Source organism: Carassius auratus, unplaced genomic scaffold (assembly GCF_003368295.1).
Source record: "Carassius auratus strain Wakin unplaced genomic scaffold, ASM336829v1 scaf_tig00021147, whole genome shotgun sequence".
NCBI lineage: Eukaryota > Metazoa > Chordata > Actinopteri > Cypriniformes > Cyprinidae > Carassius > Carassius auratus.
The window spans coordinates 211,254-235,337 of NW_020525085.1; the positions used below are offsets into that span (position 1 = coordinate 211,254).

At 36.2% G+C, this 24,084-nt stretch overlaps 1 protein-coding gene across 1 annotated transcript in view; it reads right to left on the bottom strand.

Moving 5' to 3' along the window:
• LOC113076752 (rho guanine nucleotide exchange factor 17-like) overlaps positions 1-24,084 on the bottom strand; it is a 73,245-nt gene continuing 49,161 nt past the window's right edge. Inside the window, 19 exon segments of the mRNA XM_026249449.1 lie at positions 1-2,375; positions 2,592-2,864; positions 3,673-3,847; positions 5,523-5,671; positions 5,746-5,813; positions 5,885-5,971; positions 7,912-8,137; positions 8,224-8,465; positions 11,450-11,711; positions 12,747-12,954; positions 13,198-13,316; positions 13,678-13,763; positions 14,203-14,312; positions 14,397-14,447; positions 15,463-15,639; positions 16,657-16,749; positions 17,375-17,491; positions 20,429-20,611; positions 22,856-22,933. Of these exon segments, the coding sequence (XP_026105234.1) occupies positions 2,164-2,375; positions 2,592-2,864; positions 3,673-3,847; positions 5,523-5,671; positions 5,746-5,813; positions 5,885-5,971; positions 7,912-8,137; positions 8,224-8,465; positions 11,450-11,711; positions 12,747-12,954; positions 13,198-13,316; positions 13,678-13,763; positions 14,203-14,312; positions 14,397-14,447; positions 15,463-15,639; positions 16,657-16,749; positions 17,375-17,491; positions 20,429-20,611; positions 22,856-22,933 (2,916 nt within the window). The 3' untranslated portion in view covers positions 1-2,163.

Here is a 24,084-nt window from a genome sequence, read left to right on the forward strand (position 1 = left end):
TTCTGGCATCAGTGAATGTTTAATCACAAAGAAACCCACAGTGACAAAATAAAACAACGGTGTGAAATAAGCACGACGACTGTTACAGGACCCACAGACGCAGAGCGGCTTCTCTTCTCTTCTTTTATACTGGAATAGTTGAAAAAATAAAATAAAGGAATAGTTTTAATTTAAATGAGACTTCACATGCCAAATGAGGAAAAAAAAAATACTTATAAAAATACGCCATTAGATTCATATGAACACTCGTGGACTGTGAGAGCATTATGTACAGAGAAAAGCAATATATACAATAAAGAGTGATGATGTCTTTCACTAGAAAAGGCTGTGAGGGTCACTAACAACAGTACGACTCGACTCGGGACTGTCATCACTGACTGATTTAGATGTTTGATAAAAAAATACAAATAAAAAAGCAGACTCAGTTTATGAAAATATGATTCTCTGAGGATCCTGTTTGTAATAAGAAGTTACGTTCTGCAATGCTTCGACGTTTCTACACACGTGATGCGGTCTGGGAAAAGTCTGACTTCACATCCTTCAGGTGAGCGAGAATTTGGGTGTGTTTGTGACTGACGCGGTTCTTAATAGGCAAACTAAGGCAGCTGAAATTGTTCATGGAGCGATTTAGTGATTTAATTGTCTTTCATAAGTGCGCGCAAGAAGCCGAAGGGCTGTAACCCGTCTGACTTCATTCTACATGTCCTAATCTACACACAGACACACTTCAGCCGTCTTCAGCAACATCACAATTCCCTTTTCCTGAAATATCATAGTGATGAAGACGAGCATTGAAATAGATCGCAGCAATCCTGAAGTTATATTTCACCACAAAATTAATAATTTGTTTTTACACAATTCATCACATTTAACCCAAATTCTAATTGCTGTAATGCACAAAATTGTTACCGTTTAATGTGAAAAAAATACAGTAAATAAGAAAAGTATTATTTGGACTAGATTTAATAAAAAAAAAAAGTGAAGTGAAGAATGAAACTGTATTACAGGAATGTGAAATCTTTTTTTTTTTTTTTGGTTGGAGGGGGGGTTGTGATGAAAACAAAGACGATAAAAAAAAAAATCTTAAGTGGTTTTTATTTTCTTTATGCAAAATATTGATTTTGGGGTGAAATATGACCTGGATGTTACTTTGTGAGATTCACCTGAAGAATGTTTCAAAAATCGTACGACTGCGACCTCACTGACCCAACGTGAGTTGAGCGCTGGCTCTCACAAAACCTATATATGGAATGTAAAGAAAAACGCCAGACTACTTTATTTATAAATTAAGTGCTATAAAAAAAGACAACTAAAAATGAAAAAACATAAATACTGTACAAAAGGATTTTTGTCACAATACCTATATATGGAATGTCATTGCTGTTCTTTTACATAACATAGTGAAATCTTGTATTTTTATATACACAAAGATGATTCAATAACCAGAAGAATAAAGTGATAATGTGTAATAACTCTAACTGTGAGTTTGATGATTACTGAAGTAGTAAATTGTGTGTGTGTGTGTGTGTGTGCGTGTCATATAGCAGTCTGTAGTTACTCTAGCCTTATATTGCACATTGGTTATGTAAGATTAACTCTCATCTTGCTTTAACAAAAACATCTTCATTCTCCAATGAAATCACAGTCTGTCAAGACCAGTAGTTGACCATAAAAGTGTGCGGACTGTCCTCTAACGAAGTGAAGGATGAAGAAAACACGTCTTTCCACTTTGCACGTCCATTCAGATTACCCACAATCCTCCCTGCCTCATGCTATGCATTCAAACCCTCTCGCTATCCAACAAATCTTGCTTCCTTGCTTTTTTTTTTACTTCACCTTTTCCTGCTTTTTCTCTTTCTGATGTCTATCTTATGTTCTTCAAGGGTTTTTACAATAGTTCTGTCCACTTCTTTTAAAGCTGCTTTAAAGTTTCAACACAATATTCAAAAGCGGCCACAGGAAACAACACATGGTAAGCTAGATCGGTATTTTACGTCAAGAAACAAAATGACCCATAACACAACGTAACGATAAACAAACACCCCATTGGTCGGCGTCCTACACGCTCATGCACAATGCATCAGAGAACAGGAAGGGGCGGGGTTTCATGGGAAGTGCGTGGGCTGGTCCAGCGGCTTCTGTGTCGAGGGGGCGGGGCTTCCGTCACACGCGCCACAGCAGTAAGTGGTTGGTGCTATCGTCCCGCCCCACCGTCTCGCTGCTATTGGTCAGTCTGAAGTCTTCATAGCCGTCGCCGCCGCTGATGACCAGCAGGTTGGATTTGACGGGGAGGATGGTGGAGGCACGCCGTCGGGCTGAGTCTCGTCTCTGCAGGCCTCCACTGCTGCTCTCTGAGCTGTTCTGTGTGGAGTTCACTATAACAGAAATCACAGATTCGTCATCCGATGCCATTTGGATGCATTTTATTGAACGCCTCTATTTCTAGACATCTGTCTTGGATGCATCCAATCACAAGTATTATTCAGGCCTAACCAGACAAGTTTAAACTTCTTGATTGCACTAATGTAGAATTATGTTGCCAGATCCTCTGTTAATATCACCCTCACAGCAATAGGCTGTGAGAAACTTACCTGATTCAGACGGCAGTGGGAAGTTGACGTCAAAGCCCTCTGGCAGCTCAATGCACGTGAGGAAGCGCACATGTCCGGTGTGTCCGTGGGCGGAGCCCATGGGGAGGAGGGGGGCACGCAGCGAGCCCAGCCCAGTGCTGGAGGACACGGGTGGGATGGCCAGAGTCAGGACCACCCCTGCACTGGTGCCGATCCACAGCAGGTCCTTACACGCCAGAAGAGCCGTGATCCGCAAACACGCTGCTTTGTGCTGCCGGATAATGGCATCAGAGCCTAAAAGACAGAAATCAGACAGGGGTTTTATTAGTTCTTTATAAAAGCAGTGTTATTTTAATATCACTGATATACTATTATAGCTCAATTAAAAAGCATTTTAATGAAATTTTTAATTAGACTTAATTTTATATTTTAGTAAACTTTTTTGTCATTTTAATCAGTTTTTATCTTTTTTTTTATATGGTTCTAAATATAAAAAAAAAATGCATATTGTAAGTGAAATTATATATTTTTAGTTATTAAAATTGAAACTTTTGATATTTGGATGTTTCTGTTATTTTGATAACTGCATTAAAGTGATACATATACCGTATTTTTCGGACTATAACTCGCACCTGAGTATAAGTCGCATCAGTCCAAAAATACGTCATGATGAGGAAAAAAACATATATAAGACGCATTTATTTAGAACCAAGAACCAAGAGAAAACATTACCGTCTACATCCACGAGAGGGGGCTCTGTGTCTTCAGTGTAGACTACAGGAGCACTGAGCAGCATAGAGCGCCCTCTGGCGGCTGGAGACGGTAATGTTTTCTCTTGGTTCATTTCTCTCAGTTCATGTCAAATTAATTTTGATAAATAAGTCGCACCTGACTATAAGTCGCAGGAACAGCCAAACTAAGAAAAAAAGTGTGACTTATAGTCCGGAAAATACGGTACTGTATAATACATCTAAAATCTTTAAAGTGATGGAAAGTTTTTACACAAAATAGAGATAGTTTTGAACTCGCCATCATCAGATTAGATAATACTCGTCTTGTTTTCAGGATGCAGGGCTGTTATTATAATGCACACTAACAGTACCTGCAAGCATCTTGTGCACGGCTGGTGCCACGTCGACCTCCGTCAGGCTCTCGTAGGTGGAGGCGTGATAGAGTCGCACATGAGCGCTGCCCTGAACAGCGATCCACACGCCTTTACCACAGCTCACGATACTGGTCACGCAGCGCCCGCTGTCCTGAGCCACCTGGAACGAGTGCTGAAGAACACATCCAAACACACAATGGCAAAAATGATTCAAGTGCATGAATGTCTATCGCTGTTCATGAATGTGATGTCAAGTGTATACATTGTCATATTTTAAACTCAATCTGCTGATGAATCTTCAATTCGTTTTTATATCTGTATGGATGTTGCAGAGTGTCATTATTCAGTTCAAATGTTATTCTTATCTGATGATGTCAGTGCAGGTCAAACTATAATATTACTGAATAGTCTTTTAACCCTTTTTCTATTTTCTGAAAAATGTTTTGGCATTGGACTAAAAGTTACTGACTTTTCTCACAAAGGGTATAAAAACTTCTCGTAAAAGTGGCGATAATTTCCCAACTTGCTGCACATGTGATGTTTTCAGTCAAAAATGATGCATTTCTCAAATGTTATATTATAACTAGGGCTGTCAAATGATTAAAATTTTTAAGAAAATTAATCAGAATTTTCAGTGGATTAATCATGATTAATCACTATTTGCAATTACACCTGAATCCTAACCATTTTTTTTTCTGAAATGCATACCAAAAGATAAATAACAGGACACAGATACATTATATTCATGTACTGATTCATCAATATGTGGTTCTTTTTTTCTGAATTTCAAAAGTTTAACATTTACTTAGATCAAATATACCTGAGCACTATATCAAACCATGCCATTTAACTACAGATAGTGTAAGAGTTTTAGGTGAACCAGTGGTTAAATTTAGCCACATATCTATGAAATTATGCATAGAGAAACTCGAAAGAATGAACTCAGAAACACAAACATGCGCCACCATCACATAAGCAGCACTCTGTCTGGGCACTCTTGTTTTTGGGAGGTGTTCATTTGCTCTGCCACAATACTTTAGGATCGATATTTTCACGTTCTGAAGGCTTCAAGTGCCAGTAAAACCAAGTAAAAATGCAAATGCTTTTTCAAACAGCTGTAATTTTCGCTGCATTGCATGTATGCGTTCTGCGCATGTGCAGTGTGAAACACAGGACGCTATAACAGGAAAAAGCTCCAGCGTATCAACTACCAAAGTCATCTCTGTTTATCGAGCTTGGCATGAATGTATTTGAGAGTAAATGGGGTAAAACCTTAAGCTTCTTCGGTGTTTTCGTCGCGGCACTCGCCGCTGTTTTTTATTATCTTGAGAATTCAGAGATCGACGAGACTTTCCTGACCTGAATAATTTGTCACACTGCGCATGCGTGAAATGCATTAAAAAATTTGACGTAATTAACAACAAACAACTAATTAACGTCGTTAACGCGCTATTTTTGACAGCCCTAATTATAACCCAATATTTGATTCAATTTTTTTGTCAACTTGTTTTCTTTCAGTTAGCACAGGTTTTGCATTCATCTTTGGAATTGGTTGATCATAGGCCTCACTGATCAGAGCTAATGCATCTCAGTTTTTAAATGTGAATATTGTCAAAATTATTCACAAGTAATTGTTTTTTTGCTCAAAATCTGAGGTGCATGAACACAGATCAATGAATCTTATGATCAATCAGTTCCAAGAAGGAATCCAAACCTGTGCTAACTTGAAACAAATTTACAAGCAATTTTTAAAAAGGCGGTCATTTTTGATCAAGAACACTAAATCAGGTAAAGTATATCCAGCGTAAGGCTTAAACCGAAATGCCTGCATGTAGTTTGCATCTGACCTCTTGTGCTAAAGTGCTGGTGTTGATGATAAGGATTCGGTTCTGACAGCCACACCACAGTTTTCCTGCCACGGGAACCATTTTGGTCACAGGTCCGCTTGGAGAGCCCAGACACAGAGTTTGAGAGCTCTGAGGATCCCAGAAACTTCCTGTTGTGCAGAAGAAGCACAGAGAGTTGGCGAAAATCACTTAAATTAATCATTTGGGATGGATCTGAGCTCACCTGCTTCCCTCTGATAGACAATCACCTCTCCGTTGGCCAGGGACACAAACACTTTGTTGTCCAGATACCTGGGAATACAAAAAGATGTTCAGTCTCCATGCGGACGTTGCGTCAGATCATTGAGGAGGAAGCTGCTTACAGGATACACAGGATAGAAGCAGAGTGTTGCATCTTCATACTGTTCTTCCTGTTTCTGATGTTGTCTGATGACTGGTACACATGAATACTGAAATAGAACATTCATTATTACAACATCGTTATGGTTATGAAATGCAATATTTTTTCCTTGGTAATCATGAACTTAAGTTACACAAATGTTAAAGTCTGGGGTCAGTTTTTAATGTTTTTGACATTTTTGTTGTTATCTACAATTATTTAAAATAAAAATAAAATTGTGAAATTGTATTGCATATTAAAACAACTGTTGCATATTTAAATATATTGTAAGATGTAATTTATTCCTGCGATCAAAGCTGTATTTTCAGCATCATAACTCCAGTCTTCAGTGTTGCATGATCTTCAGAAATCATGAAAATATGCCGATTTGCTGCTTAAGAAATATTTCACTCTTGATCAATTTTATAAATTCTTGATGGAATATTAAATATTCTCTTGAAGAGTACCATATTTGGTAACACTTTACTTGATCTTTGTTTCCATAATGAATTATAAATGTGTTGTTAATTTGGGTTGGGATTTGAGAATCAGTTTCATATAAAATAATGAAAAATGACTGATATTAGAGACAGAATGACTGGGCATGAAATAGCACAATCTCCAAACGAACAACAACAAATCTAACTTAGTTAACATTGACTTGAATAGAAATGAATCGGCCCAAAAGACATTCATACTTCTCTTCATCTTACTCACAATGCGAACACATGATCAACACCTGTGTAATGTCTTGATTTCAATGCATTTTAAAGGTGTAATCATAAACTGGTAAGCATTACAATGCACTTGAATAACATCCGAAATAACATGAAGCAGTTTATATTATTAGGAATTAAAATGCATTATATTTTCAGGCATCAATCAAACGCTCTCTAAGACATCTGACTGTGTTTAGTTTGTTTTGACGGGCAGCTGGCAGCGAGGCAAGAGCAAGCGCTGAGAGAGAGAGAGAGAGAGAGTAAATGTTTGCATGGAAAGAGACGGATGCACTGAGGACACGAGCAGGTCTGAGCTTGAGGTAATGAGTGTCTCTGTGGGAACACGGTACACGGGAGCAGGGTCACCTCAGGTTAACCCCAAACAGAAGGAGCACAGTTACTATCGTTCATTTTTTAATTAGGCCCATGGGCTTTTAAATGCTGTCTAAACACCAGTTTGAACACTCATAATAACTACCTAATATTACATTAACAAACATTGTCACATTATATAACGGATTATACATTTTTCATTCAAATAATCAGAAGTGTCATGAAAACAATGGTTAATTTTTACACTGATATGAATGCATTTTTTTCTTAATTTTTTTAAATATAAATGTCTTATACACACACACAAAGCATTTTAATATTGTTTTTGTTGTTATATGTTATATTTCTTTTTCTTGTCATTACTTGTTGTGTGTGTATATATATATATATATATATATATATATATATATAACCTGCATCTAAAAGTTAACGTCATAAAATGAGCATTATTTACCTTCTTAATAATTTCTCTAAATTTCAGGTGTCACTGTAGCACGTTACTTTTAAAGAAGAAAAAGTCTTCGTTTCAAACACAATAAATATATATATATATATATATATTGGTTTATACTGATATAATCATAGTGAGTTGGCTGGTGAAAATAAAAACCAATAATATCTACTTTTTAATATCTAACTTTAACAGATCCAATCAAATAGCTCCATTTATAACATTAGGAGTTATTTCTTCTCTTATAATATAAACATAAGCTTAAAAAGAAAACTTAAATTAGAAATGTTGCCTTGGAAAATAAAGGTTAAGGTGTAAAGTTAAGTAATACAAATGAAATATTAGAAATATTTTTCCAAAAGCACACAACAAAATGACTACACCAGACTAAACTAAAAACTGTAAAAATAAATGCTTATTCATAATAGTATATAAATAATGCTTAAAGTGCAGCCCTACTGTGCATCCCAATGCAGAAGTGATTTATTCTGTCATGCGCTGCCTCACCAGCCGTCCTCGGTCCCGAGCCAGACAGAGCTCTGGTACGCCTCGGGGTCGATGCTCAGCAGGTCCTCCAGACTGGCACGGGTGAAGGACCCTCGACTGGAGCGCCGCATGGCTCGGCCGTCCATGGGACTGTCCGCACTGAACGAGCTGGGGACGGGAAACTCCTGTTCCTCCTCCGAGCTGGTGGTCTCAGTGACCATGTCCTTTGAAACGGCTACTTCATCATCTGACAGAAACAAATCACCATCAATATGACCCAGATCACAAACACGAGTACTCTGTGTGATTCTAGAGACTGTAAGTGTGACTCACTGCCGAAGCCGGATGAGATGGTGGAACGGGAGGCTTGGCTCTGCAGTGTGGATGAAGGGCTGGGAGAGTCTTCATCATCGCTGTCGTCGCTATCGAAGGGCACGAGCTCTGCGGCGGGGACCGCGGGCGGCTCGTTGAGCTCCAGAGACGAGCCGGAGATGCAGATGTGGAGCTGGGGCTGTGTAGACGCGGTAGGATTTGACTCAGATGGGACGGAGGGGCTGGAATGACCCACACGTTCTCTGCAGGAAACAGAATGGACATTTTGCACATGCAAACTGCTTATTATGTGTGGAAACATTGTGTATTATACTGAAAGGCAAACCTGTTTTAAAAGGCATATTCCAGGGGATTTTCAACTTTTTCAACACATGCAAGAGATGTGGACGATTACCACATATAATCATATAGAATTGTCCAGGATTATATATTAGTGTTGTTATTGTTAAATTTGTTACATCCCAGATCTAGGTGCTAGGAAAATAGCATAAATAAAGGTCTTTAACAGCGGACTGCTTGTTTTTTTGTTTTTTTTATTATTATTATTATTTTGTTTTTTTTAATTATTATTATTATTATTTTTTTTAATTTAATTTAATTTAATTATTTTTAATTTAATTTAATTTAATTTTTAATTACCAGTCAATTTCAATGGCAATAAACAGCACACAAATAGAAAGTGACTGGGCTTCAGAGTTGGGCTAAGGCCAAAATAATAAACAAAAACTGAATCTACCTCTTTCCCAAAAACTTACCCTAAAAAGAAAAATCTATTTAAAAAAGAAAGAAATTACAGGGACTGAACTAACTCCCTGACTAAAAAATTGGCCCCCAACCCCTACAGCTTCAATGCTGATGTGAAGAGCTAAAAATATTTGCAATTGAAATAAAACATTTACTAACAATTAATGAAAAAACTAACATAAAACGCTGTTGCTTGGTTGAAAATTAAATAATGAAATGCTGTTTTATTGCAACATGAATAAATTTAAGATGAAGTCCTAAAATTGCTCAAACTGAAATAAAACTAAAACTAAATAGAAATACAAAAAATATACAGCCACAAAACAGGGTATTTTCAACGTAATAACACGTGTATGGCATGTTGTCAGTTACCAGAAACAATCATTTAGAATATCAGTCTTGTTATCGTTAACTAAAACTATATAAAAACAAATTTGGCAATTAAAATAAACCTGAAATAAAATCGAAATATTTGATAAAACATTTTTTGTTTTGTAAGTAAAAGTGCTAAAACAAAATGCAGATACAAAAATATCTTTAACAAAATAAAGATATATATATATATATATATATATCTATATATATATATATATATATATATATATATATATATCTATATATATATATATATATATATATATATATATATATATATATAGATATATATATATATATATATATATATATATATATATATATATATATATATTAGGGGTGTAACGGTTCACAAAATTCACGGTTCGGTTCGATACGATACACTGATGTCACGGTTCGGTTCGGTTCGGTACGTTTTAGATACAGCAAAATGTAAAAACATCTCAACTTTTCAGAATGCTGCAAGCGCACCGCGGGTCATGTGACAAGAACTAACCAATCAGCTTCATCCTTTCCCGTAACAACGTTGAAAACTCAGCCAAGATGAAGGAACAGCTGTTCACAGTTGTATATGGATTGCAATTTTGAAATAAATTTAGTAGCAGAGCTACTGCAAGCGATTTTTAGAGCTTGCAAATCCATTTATCATTCGCTGAAATTTCCGCGTCTCATGGAGAGAGCACGTCATTGTTGCTTAGCAAAGACAGACGCCTCATGAGCGCTTCTGCCCAAGCGCTTTGGAAAGGAGGAGAAAGACGCGCTTAGCGTTTTCCACGCGTTTTTAGGCGCGATATGTGAACGGCCCCTAAGGCGCTCGCTCACTCAGCACGCGCTGAAGGCTCGTTGCAAAATGTCTAATGCATTTAACAGACCAGAAATATAAGATCCTAAAATAACCAACAGGTCTGGTGTGGGTGCACTTTGGATTCCCTGTAAGCTATAATACTGGTGTCTAAATGCTGCAGGGATAGTTTGTTGCGTGCTTGTTTCTCATTTTTTTCGTCTTTTCCCAGATACTGACACAATAAGGTGATGTCAGCGTAAATGAGTTGACATGTTTCAAGTATTCCCGCTGGTGTTTTTTTTTTTTTTTTTTTGTATTCCCGCTGGTGTACCCTGTCATGTTGCAGATGCGACATACCGTTGTTTTTTTATCCACCACTCTCTTGCCATCACCATTATAGCTTAAAGGGAATCCAAAGTGCACCCAAACACCAGACCTGTTGGTTACTGGAGGATCTTCTTTTTTCTGGTCTGTTAAACGCATTGGCTATTTTGCAACGAGCCTTCAGCGTGTACTGAGTGAGCGAGCGCCTGACTGAGTAGTACCCTAACATAAACATATAAGTTGGTGTTTTTTTCTTCTTCGGGAGTGTCAGGGGCGTTGCCTGTTACGTCGTTTGGGTTATTGGGCTACCTTGTTGAACGCATAATCATTATATTTCTCTTTTTTTTTTTTTTAATATAGGCTAATGAATTAGTCCAACGAACCGTTCGGTATACATAATGCGTACCGCGTACCGAACCGAAAGCGTCGTACCGAACGGTTCAATACGAATACGCGTATCGTTACACCCCTAATATATATATATATATATCTATATATATAGTATATATATATATATAGATATATCTATATATATAGATATATCTATATATATATAGTATTTTTTTTGACTCAAGCACGCAGCAAAATGACTAAAATGAAATTCAAATGAAAAATATAAAAATAAAATCAAATTAAAAATAATACTAAAATAACATGCACATAATTGTATATATTCACACACATACGTGTGCACTTATAAATGTAGATGCACAAATTGTTCAGTAAAAATGTTTGTTATTTGTGCTACAAAATTGTCTAAAACATAGATTATCCTTAATAGGTGGAGCTAGTGGACATGTTCTGTTCTTTTACATACATCGAAAAATGTTGAAACTAATTTCCATGCATGCCTCATATGCAGAACATAAACATCAGGATGAAAATAACCTCTATTGTTCTTTTAAGCACACTGTGACATTAGCAGTGTGAGCATGATGCATCTGGTCTCATGGTGCTCATTAGGACAGCTCCTCTATTATTAGTCCTGTCGGGTCTCACCTGTTCTTCAGGCCCGGCACGGCTGCGATGCAGATGATGCGAGCGGAGCAGACGGCGATGCAGGCCTCCACCGTGGGCTCGTCCCGGATGTTCAGCAGACACACCTGACCCACGTAGCCATCGCTGTTACACACCCACACCTCATACGTGTTCTCTGGACAGCTGTGACTGGGGGAGGCGCAGGAGAACTGCATCCCGCTGCGGGTCTTCATGATGGGAATGGCCTTCAGGAACTCAGGGTCCCACTGGTCTTTGTTCATGGCTGGACAAAAGATGGGAAACAGCGTGCTTTTGAGGAAAATGTTGGGCAAATCATCAATATACAGCATATTTAAAGGGCTAACATGAAATATATGAAGTATATATTATTGGCCTTCTCAAAAATATATGCAAATTTGTATTTTATCATAAAAAATAGGTAGTATTTTTTGGGCTTTGTTATGAATTTTGTGCAGCATTTATTGGCATTTTCATTGAGTATATACAATTTTCTTTTCATTAGTTAATATATCCTGTATTAATTGGATTTTACATGAATATAGGCAGTATTTCTCGGACTATGCATAAATATCTATGAAAAATCCTAACAAATACTAGATCAATTTACAAAAACACATTAAAAATTATTGCAAATAGGAGCTTCAACAAATACTGTATTTATAAATCAATATGCAGTATTTCTTAAACTTCTCATGAAAATATGAGGTACTTTCAGAGCTTTAGACCCACATACACACACACACACACACATTAATATATTAAGTACTTTTGTGCCATTTGTGCATATATATAATTACTGTTTGATTTATGGCAATACATTTTATATGTAAAACTTAAGAAAAAAAATCTGAAATGTTGGCAACTAAAATAGGTTAATTTTTTGTAATTTTAGTTTTTAAAAATTAATTTCAGTCAGTAAAGGTAAAACAAATTACAAAACAAAATTAGTAAATTACAAATGAAAAAAAAATAAAACATAAATAAAAAAAATAAATATATATATATATTATATATATATATATTTTTGTATTATTTATATCATAGTTTTACAAATACTGTATTAATTACAATCAAATAAATATTAGTAAAACAACACTGGCTTCTGTTTATACAGTGGATTCTCGATTTCTTGTTTTATTCACTAGTTTGTCTTGTGCTAAATGTCAACGAAAGATTCATAACAGAAAATAATAATTTCCCCCTTTTTCTCTCTGTAGGAAAAGAATCATTTGATGTGACTTGCTCTCAGATCGCTGTACATCACTCAGAACAGAAACAGAGGGTCAGTCTGATTTACCGAGCTTCTTCTTGGCCTCCTCGAAGGCCTGCTCGAAGTTACTGCGGGTGTCAGGGCTGCTGAACTCAAAGATGAAGGTGGTCTCGGCTGAAGTGCTGGTCAGCTCTAGTTTAGTGGGCAGTAACGTCATGCTGAAGGCCACAGACTGTTTATCTGCCAGCTCACGGTGAACCGACGCCATCAGATCCTTTATCACATCGTCCAAACTCTGACACACACACACAAACTCACTTCAGAATAAGTCGGCACAAGCAAAACAACATTTTATCCTGTCTTCTAAAAGTTTCTCTATTTTTATATCCCAAATATGCACAGATAGACTTAAATTTTATTTTGTTTATTTGCATGCACCATTATTTCCACCACTGCTGTCTACAACCAATCGGGACAGCTATGTAATCCGTCAGAAAAAAACCTGAATGAAGTATTTTTAATGCTAAATCAGAAAGACCTGATGGGGGAAACTGAGTGTTTCTGACAGCTTGCTTATTTGGCCCAGCGTGCTGAGATCTTCATCCAGACGGCTGATGGTTTTCTGGATGTTTTCTCTGTTCGTGGCTTGATTAGAACCTGTGATGAAGAAATGACAATGGGTCAGTAACAGAGCACCAAAGTTCAAGTGTAATAGCAAAGAATAATATAAAAGGGGGATAAAATAAAATAAATGAATAATGCATAAAATGTATTCATTAAATATAAAAATAAGGCATGAAATAAATAACAGAAAAGAATAATAAAAATGCAAAAAAAAAAAACAGTTACAATTAAATAATTAAATGATAATTAAAATGAATAATTCATTAATTTAAATAAATAAACAAGCAAGAAAAGGTAAGATAACTCTAGGACATTCAAGAAAGGCCTCTTAATTTTAAAAATGAACTCAGTGTGAATTTAAACTTTTAAGAGCATGCTGGATGAAAATCAGTACCTTTAACCACTTCAATGTCTTCTAAAGGCAGTTTCCACAAGAACTTGTATTTGCTGGAGGTGTCAATGAAACTAGCAGTGGAGTATCTGAAAGAGAGACCAAGTGTTCATCAGTCAAGGATATTTCCAACATCGTTAGTGTGCACTTGTAGTTCTAGTCTGGTGTCTGAAATGTTGCTGGTTCAAATGCGGTGCAGGGTTCATCATGAAAGGTCACCGAACTCTTAAACAAGTCACAAAAGAGTGTTTACAGAGCTCTAATGTGATGCATTTCCATATTGCTGCTGCTGTCAAAGAAATAAGCGTCCTGCAAGTTAATGAAACATGAAACAGACGGTCTCTGTGCTGTTTCCATGACTGTCCACTAGAGCGCAGTGCTATTCACAAATAAACCGCTTTTATTGTGGCCATCAGAACAGAAGAGCTCAGGGGACTCTGGGGTTTCTAAACCAAACAGCAGTTTCCCAGGCCCTTCTCACATCTCTGGACTATTAAAAGAACGCTGCAAATGCACAGCCGCACTCACAGACTCATGGAGCTCCGGCGCAGAGATCCAGACTTCCTCTTCAGCGTGGTGCAGATGAGCAGATCGCTGAACAGAAACAGAGAGCGGTCCTTCTTACCGCCCACCGTTTTCTACAGCACAGAGAAGGACAGAGGTTTAGGCAGCTCAACCGTTTGCTTAAACTAATTTGATTTCTTGTGCTTATTAGTGCTCACCGCTTCCACCACCATCTCTTGTCTCAGGAACTTCCTCTGTGGATTCAGGATCTGACAGGAAAATACATTATTAGGTGTTACTGAGGGCGAACTAGTCTTCATACCACTGGAACTGGTTTGTGTGGTATCAATCGAACATATTTAATCAGATTTTCAACCGAAATTGTAAATACACTGAAAAAAGGTTATTGCTTGATAATTGTCTTTTTTCACAAGTACATATACCCAAACATATTCAACCTTGTTTTCTGAAAAACAATAAAAATATCTGACAGTGGGCTTAGAAAAATAAACAAATATCTTTTCCTTTTTTTGTGCAATTTGTGCATTTGTCACAAAACAACACTTAATATCGTACAGTAAGGTAAGGTATATTAATATGATAATTTAAACTGCTTTAAATAAAGGGATTTTTTTTTTTTTATCAATTTAGTTTTTGTTTGTTCATATTTAGTCCATTACATTTTCTTGCTCACTTTTTTCTCGTCTTTTTCCAGCAGTACAAATATCTAAACATGTAAACATGTAAAGATGTGTTTTATGTATCTAAACATAAGATGACATAAAATATTAAGTCTTGTCTTCTGACAAATGTATCAAAATTTAAGCTTTAAAAAAATCTGCAAATGGTGTCATAAAAAATAACATAATTCAAAGAGAAAACACTATTATTATTTTTCTTACCGCACTAACAAATATAATATTTTTCTTGATTTTATGACAAAAAGCACTTAATTTTGATGCTTTTTTATTTTTCGTAAAACAAGACTTAATGTCATCTTGCTTCTCAAATAAATATATAAATCTGGATTAAAGAATGTTTCGATATTTTATACTGGAAAACAAGAAGATATTAAAAAAGCATTTTTACAATATATTAGTTACTGTAATGGTGGACTAGTCCTCCAACAATTAGGCAAGGAAACGGAAGTTTATTTATATGCCAAATTTCATAAAAGCGATTTTAAAAAAATCATAAAAATGAATAAGAAATAAAAATGGATTTAAAATCATGTTTTAATCAAAGCAGCTGATGAATTGCTGGAGTGAGTCTGAGTGATCTCACGTGCTCCACGCCTTCGATGTGCGCCTCGATCTCCTGCATGACGCGTGTCTCTCGCTCCAGCTCCTCGGCGGTGTGTCGGCCCTTGTTGATCCTCTCAGCCAATCGCTTGATGTTCTTCTGGGCGTCCTGCAGGAACAGGTAGTCTGGGTGATCCTCGGGAGTGTGCTTCAGAAGATCCTGAAGCACAGAAACAGAACGGTTCATTTAAAAACTAAACTACCAAAACTAACAAAGACACCTATAAAATGCATAGTTTCAGTCCTGAATATTCAAGAACAGCATCTCAGAGCAAAAGGAAAATTAATTTAAGCATTTTGTCCCTAACATTAAGAGACGAGATGAGTAAATATGAAGGATTTTAACTAGCTGCTAAACTGTGATCACATACAAAACATGTGATTTGTGAAATATCAAATAGCATTCGTTTTTCCTGATAAGAATTGCGATTGTGATTTAAAATGTATTTTTTTAAAGAGGTCCAGATTTTTTTTTAGTTGTTTGTAATTAGGCCATAAAAACAAAAAATATGTTTATTTATCAATATGACTCATTATATAATTATCATTTTAAATTTTATAGAAATTATTACATTTTAGTCCTGTAATTTTAGAGTTAGATTGTTAGATTGTAAAATAAAACTATAGTTTTTTTTTTATTGAGTACTCTAACAATAGTCTATTATTATTATTACTACTACTATTACATAAAAAGTATATTTTATTTATTTATTTTACAGCACAACAGTAACATTACAATATTAAAATGTATGTCGTAATTTCCTAATTTCAAACATTATATCTTTGAGCTTTCATTTAGGGGAAAATCTGCCAAATTTAGGTTTATAAATTTTCTCAAATGGATGGCACATGTTTTGTTCCCAACTGAACATGATAAGTGACACAATGATACAAAGATTGAAATGATGCAGCGATGCATTTACTGTAAAAACAGTGTTTAAAGAAGCTACATGCTTGTGAATGAACACAGCTAGCAGTTACAAACACGCTGTGCACATGTTTAAATAAAATGCAGTTTTTGCGATTTGCCAATTGCACGTTATATTACAATTCTGAATTTATTTCAATTAATCATTCAGCTCTATCTGATGTGTTCCAAACGAACAAGACATGTTATCAATAAAAAAACAAACAGGCACAAAAAGGTAAAAGAAAAATGGGAGAAGGTTAGTGTCACCTTAACTAGCAGCTCGTATCGTGGGATCCGCTGTACCGGCTTTATCATCAGATCACCCAGAGCTTGTTTCTCTTTATTCTCACGCATGCTTTGCTGAAGAGGAAAGAGAGAGACAAACAAAAAGTTTAGAAGAACAACTATACTTTATCTTGATTTTAACTACATGTGTACAGTTTACCCAACCATGCTTTACTAGATAACTTGGTTTCGGGTCAGTTTAAGGAGGCACCACTAGAGGGCAGTAACCCTCGAAACATTTTATGATTCGGCTGGGAGTATATGAAAGCATAAATATGCATATGAAAGGAGGAGGGAATTTATGTGTATATATATTTATTAGAAATGTTGCTTTGGAAACTAACTTAAACAGGTTCAAGGTTACTAAAAGTAAAACAGAAAAAAGAAAATGAAACAACATGAACATAAAAGTGATTTCAAACCATGGATAAATAATACTAGTATAAATAATACTGTAATAACACTGGTTTAACCTCATGTGTGTCACCATCTCTGGTTAAAGACATTACTAGTCCATCTTTAAACACTGAAAATGAACCCAGTGTAGCTGTTTGAACAGTTTCTTTGCACATCTTCATATCATTCAAAGCTAAACTGTACCAAATGGCCAAGAGCTGCTAAAACAGCCTCTCGAGAGGATTACTGCAGTGTAAAAGTATTTCTACCAACACACACGCACAGAAACAACGTTGTAATGTACCTCTAGAAACTTTAGGAAAGCAGGCTTGGCTTCCTTGGCAATTCTCACTGCGTCTTTGGCGTTCATGAAGTTGTCGATGTACGCTGAATAAATATTGGCGAGGATCTCTTTGGAAAACTGTGAGGAGAAAGCCGAGACATTAGCAGCACTGAACAGAACAGATGTGCACCTTCACAAACTCAAATCATTGATAGAAACCTGTCTTATGGCTTTAGAGAATTTTTCAATGTTATCATGTTAAGCCACAAAACAAAAACCAACACAAAGGTGCTTTTTGTAACTGAAACAGCTTCCTATGTGATAGTAGGACAACATTGAGTATTATCTTTGTCTGTGGATGGTGTGTGTCCTCACATACATCTCTGGCAGGTCATGAGGAGAAACAGATCATCTCCAGCGCTATGAGCGTGTGACTGTAGAGCACACAGGGGGATAATTTGCCCTGTTTTACGAGCCCTGAAGAACAGGCGGACACATCTGCACAATCTCCATTACATGGATGCTTTTCATTCTGACACTTCAATAAAACGAAATAAAATAAAAACTATTTTTAAATGTTATGTACCACCACCTGATGCTCAGGTTTCCCTTTGTGTAGTTCACAGCTATACTGAATATTAAAGTGCACATAAATGCAAAAAAAGTAAATCAAATCAAATAAAGAAAATATTTTTATAAGCTTTAGGTACAGCTGCCTAAGCGTTCATTGTGTCTAGTTTACAGTTGTGCTGAAACATTAAAGTGCACATGAATGTAAAATAAAATATTAAATAATGAAGTTAATAATAATTATTAACGCTCAGGATTCCTTGTGTCTAGTTTGCATTTGAACATTACAAGTACACATGAAAATAATAAATAAAAAAATACAATAAACGGTTTCATAGTTTATGTTCTGCCACCCGATGCTCAGGTTTCCTCGTGTCTAGTTTTAAGTCGTACATTAAAGTGCGCATGAATGTAATATAACAAACGAAACACAAGTTCGATAAATAATTGAAATAATTTGATATTCTAGATTACTGAATATAAGGTGAACGACCTTTTATGTTTTGTTTTTGGTCATTCTGGCTTCAGCATGTGACTTGGCTTTTTTGTTATTTAATAAAATTAAACAATTAAATAAAACAAGATAATGCCCCTTTCTTGCAGTACAAAAAGTCACAAAACTTTACTGCCACAATGCTAGGTGTGTGTGTGTGTGTGTGTGTGTGTGTGTGTGTCTATAATGTTAGATGAATCTCAGTGCTTTTAAAAGTCCCTATGGAAAAAACTAGTAAGAAAAATGTCTTTCAGATCCATAAAAAACATAGGCATTATTACAAAACGACAATGAAAACACTCAAATTACAACATGAGCATGAGCGTAGGCATGAGCATAAGAGACACAGGGTTCAGTGCGGCACTATAAAGCGACGCAGATCCTGAAAGAAACTCATAAAACTCGAACTACCTGAGTTGGTCGACTCATTTAGTCAGAGCCCATAAAAATCCTGCATTTGTGAATCTGACAGGAACGTCTAAACAACACTGAACTAGCAATGGTGAGGGGGTTTACTCCAGTATAGCGGGACAGAGGGTCAGACAGATTAAAACCCCACACAGAGACACTCAGCGTCCCTTCAGCTTCAGCAGACTTACACAACAGTCACTAGAGTTCCAAAGACTGGGCTTGGTAAGATTTTTACAAATATTTCCAAAAAGTTTTTTATGCTCACCAAGGCTGCATTTATTTATTAAAAATACAGTAAAAACAGTAAAAAATTTAAATATTATTACAATTTTAAAAAATTATTTCCTATGTTAATATATTTTAAAATATCATTTATTTCTGTGATGCGCAGCTGTATTTTCAGCATCACTCCTCCAGTCTTCAGTGTCACATGATCCTTCAGATCATTTACTGCTCAGGAAACATTTCAGATTATTATCAATGTTCAAAATAGTTTAGCTGCTTCATTTTGTTCTGTGGAAACTGTGCTATATTTTATTTATCATATATTTGAAATAGCTATCTTCTGTAAAATGATAAATGTCATTACTGTCATTACTGATCCATTTAAAGTGTCCTTGCTGAAAGAAAGTATTCATTTTGAATGGTAGAGATGATATTTAAGGTAAAATGTGGACCTAGCAGCAGGAGAAATGCTGTGTGTGTGTGTGTGTGTGTGTGTGAAGGACAGTGAGGTGAACCAGTGTGGCGTCTCTGTCGGCTAATAAGCTGACATCTCTTTAGGACGGAAAACAAACACCTGCTACACGTTCTGAGAGCCTAGCCTTCTCATGCACTATCAGAGCAGATCTCTGGCTAAATGCACCAGCCTTGTGTGTGGCCAATTACAGAGGATGAATGACATCATCACTATGAGACATGGCAGGAAGTGAAGAGTATTCAAATATCTCTTGCTTGCAGCAAACTGAAAAAGATTGTTCATATGCTATTTATGGGAGTACACTCTGAGTATGTAATAAAATTAAATTCTAACAATTTCTTTACATGTTTGGCAAACAAAGTGCTGTGCAACAAAGTTTTCCAGTTGAAACTAAAACATGGATTAAAATTAAATAAATGGCATTATTATTATTATTACTTTTAAGTACGTTCTGCTGTACAACAGTAATTCATTTATTTCATAATTTCAAACCAAACTTATGCTTTAAGGCCACAGTGAAGACCTTTGATTTCTGTATGTGACTGATGATAGTTTTAATCAAATGAAATTTTTTTGAAATTAGATTCTGGACGATTTTCCACAAACAAAGGGCCCCCATATTAGCATCCAATTATACTTTAATATTCACTATATTCAGTATACTAATGTTGCATACTACTTAGAACAGATAGTATGCAACCCGGGACACAGCATTCGTTCTTCTCTTCCAGACAGTGAGCAATATTATCCTAAAAACATGCACGGATCCAGAAAACCAAAAAACTATTGAAAACGCTTTTCAGGTACAGTACAGTATTTTCAACATAGCCTTATATGGTTTTGGATGCTATGCTCATATAATACGGTACAAATTGTCTTGAATTAGTGGTTAGGATCTCACCGACTGAATGAGCACATGACCGATCGTCTGTTTGTCGTGCCACTGGTTCACACAGTCCAGCACCTGCTCCAGGAACTGCTCGTGATGCTCGAAGATCTCAGGGATCTGGTAAAACATCTCATCCACCAGAGACGGGTCACAGAGAGGCGAGGTTTCCGGGTGCTTGAGGGGCTTCATGTAGCCCTGAAACCAGAACAACAACACAGAGAGACAGTGGTAATATGAGAAGAGCTGAAACTGGAACAATTGTTACATTTTAGTACTCAATGAATTATTATTGAACATTTTCATTGCAATGCATTATGGCCAGCTCAAAAATAAACCTAAATGAGTATGCATGCAAATAGTAAAGGATCTGCATTAGTAAATGACAGAATGTGTTGGTGTGTGCCTGTGGTGGTCTGGGACAGACTTTGATTAAAGGAAATGCCTGCCTCTCCTCTTGGGACGTAATCTGTGTCACATCAAATGCAGATAAACATTCTGCTTCTGTGTCTTTACTGTTACAAAACAAGTCCTTTATAAAACCAAAGATGCATCTCAATGACTTACTCAAACTCATTCAAAAAAGTTAAGGTTAAATATCATGTGCAACCCATTTTACTTCTATAAAACAACTTATTAATATGTAATAGAATGTTAAATGAAACAAAAAGTACAAATAATATTTAGTTTATCTATGTTTGTACATTTAAGTGCTTTACCTTCATATTTTATTTAATTTTTAGGGGAGGTTTTCTGGGTACTAAAGGGGTTTCATTTCCAAATGTCATTTCCAAACCATTTTACTTAAAATGACATGTTAACAACCAACAGGACACTTAAAAACTAAACTAAACAAAAAAACATACAGATTGTTTGCACTTAGTGATTCTACTATTCTGTTCATCTACGTTTGTATATTTCAATGCTTTACCTTCATGTTTTATTTAATCATTACCTTTAAACACAAATATTTATTTGTAATTTTTATTTTTTCCCACCCTGTATAAATCAGAATAAATAATAATAATACATAAAACACACACACATCCACACAAACACTAGATAGGCAGCATTACATTACTATTACCTCAAATAATTATTACTGAAATGGAATTAAAAAGAATATAATTTGTTGATTTAGATCTCATGTTATTTCATGTATTTTATGGTACTGAATGATAATCATACGCATACATTATACCATGGTCTACATGATAATTTAAATTATACTTTAAAAAAAACAATTGCTATAGTCATCTATATATTCACACACACACACACACACACACACACACACACATGAACACGAACACACGTTTGTTTCACGTTGTGTTCATCCCATAGGCATAATGTTTTTTATACTGTACAAACTGTATATCCTATGGCCCTACACCAACCCTACACCTAACCCTAACCCTCACAGGAAACTTTGTGCATTTTTACTTCCTCCAAAAACTCATTCTGTATGATTTATAAGCGTTTTGAAAAATGGGGACATGGGTTATGTCCTCATAAGTCACCCTCTCCTTGTAATACCTGTGTCATACCCATGTCATTATACAAAGTTGTGTCCTGATATGACACAAAAACAAGAGCACACACACACACACACACACACACTCCCTGTTGGCACACAGTAGTGTGTCTGGTTCAGTTTGTGTTTTGACAAGCAAACATCTGGCCAACATTCTTCTAGCATTTCAAACGCCCTAAAACGTGCCCAGAGACATGCCAGTGCCACGATCAAGCGCTCTCGCCTGTCATCCGTCCGTCCACATTCACACCTCGAAGCTGATTGACCTGCGCTTGTGCTTCTCTCTCATTGTTGGCTCAGATTCGCCCGCTGCGGGCCATCTACAGGTAATGATGTTGACTGGAACACAATCATTTACCCCACAGCTAACCGCTTCCTTTAACACAGAACGACAGCACTAACGCTGGTGAGAATTACTCAGTAATGGGACATTTTAGAGCAGCGCTGGGTGATCGAGCTCAAACACTGCTGCGCTCCAGGACTTGCTCACCTTGTTGCCACGGCAACCGCTGCACCAGCTAGAATAGGTTGTTATGAGTCAGGAGAGATTGAAAAAGATGATGATTTATTGCTCTCTTTTGCTTATTAAATTCTGTATGCAGCTTCCGCTCTTGCTCTTTCAGTAAAATCATGTTTCTGTTCTTCTGTTCTGTTCACAAATGACATATTCTTAATGATAGAGTCCTTTTTTTATTTTAATGAAGAATGTTCTGCAACATCCTTGGTTAGGCCATTGTGTTTAATGTGATGACTGTTATTTACTGTCCCAAGAAGCGAATCAAAATGACAAAAACTTCCTTTGGAGACATCCTCAGAGGTAAAATCAGAAGTCAAAACCAGTAGTCAATATTATCAGCTTTATATAAGCTCAAAGGCAGCCAGTATTGATTTATTTATGTGTTTCATACCTGAATAAGTGTGCGCAGAGACTCAACGTAAGATTGTTCAGTATCTAGCAGAGTCATGATCACATGTCTTCTCATATCCTGTAGAGAGAAATATAGAGACAAAACTTACAGCAAGTCACATAAAACATACAGTACGCACACACATAAACAAAATGAATGCACTTAAAATAAAGAACAAAAATAGACATTAAAGTAGACATCTAAGATCGCAGCAACCTCATAAAAACACTATGGCATAACATCATAGTGAGTTTTACTCCATTTTATCCAAAGGAAAAAATTCTGTAATAAAAAAACGTATAATGATTTTAAAGCAGTCAAGAACGTTATTATGGCATTTTGGATGCTTTAGTAATTTTTGGAAACGGAAACACACACGAACACACACTTTACAATGAAGCTCTAATCAAAATAAGAGTTTCCTGTTTACTGGTTCATGTCAGAGACTGAGCCAAATATGTTTATGTTTCCGTCTAAGAGCAGATAACCTTCACTAACCACTGTGATTCAGCCCTGAGCGACACCACATCACAAACACAACTGACCAAGACAGGCACAGAGACGTTTAAGAGAAGAGCTGATAATGGGCAGGATGTGTGCTGCTCTTTCATGATGGAGTATGTTAAGCAGCATCTTCTCTGAAATGCCCAGCTCAAACACGCAATGTGACACGGATGTAATCTGAACAGGAAGTCACGTCCAGCGTATGCCACCCAAAGTCACGTATACCATGAAACAGGCCGGAGGAGAGATCATTTACTAGGCTTGCTTTTTAAACTGGTTACTGTGAGTAGAAAAGCTCCAAATGTTTATTAAAACACTTGTACGGCTTCATAAGAGTTTATTTCCTCAAGTATGTCAGTAGCATCTCACACAAAAATCACCATACAAAATTGGTTCCACATATGATTTCTTGATGTAATGGGGACTCTTGAATAGATCCAAGTATAAGCTAACACAGAAGGCATGGTCAAAACAGGCAAGGTCAATATCAAACAAACAATGTAATCCAAGGCAGAGAAAAAAAACAAGAGCAATCCAAGGGAACAGGCAATGTTCAAAATCCAAGTGAGCAGTCCAAAGTAACAAATAAACCAATCAATGAAACAAGGCCACGGCAATGGCAATTGAAAAACACTTGGTAGAGTCTGCAACAGCAAAATAGTACTTTTCGCAATGTGAGAGTGATTATGTGTTACTTAAATAGTCCTCCTAAATGCAAACAGTTG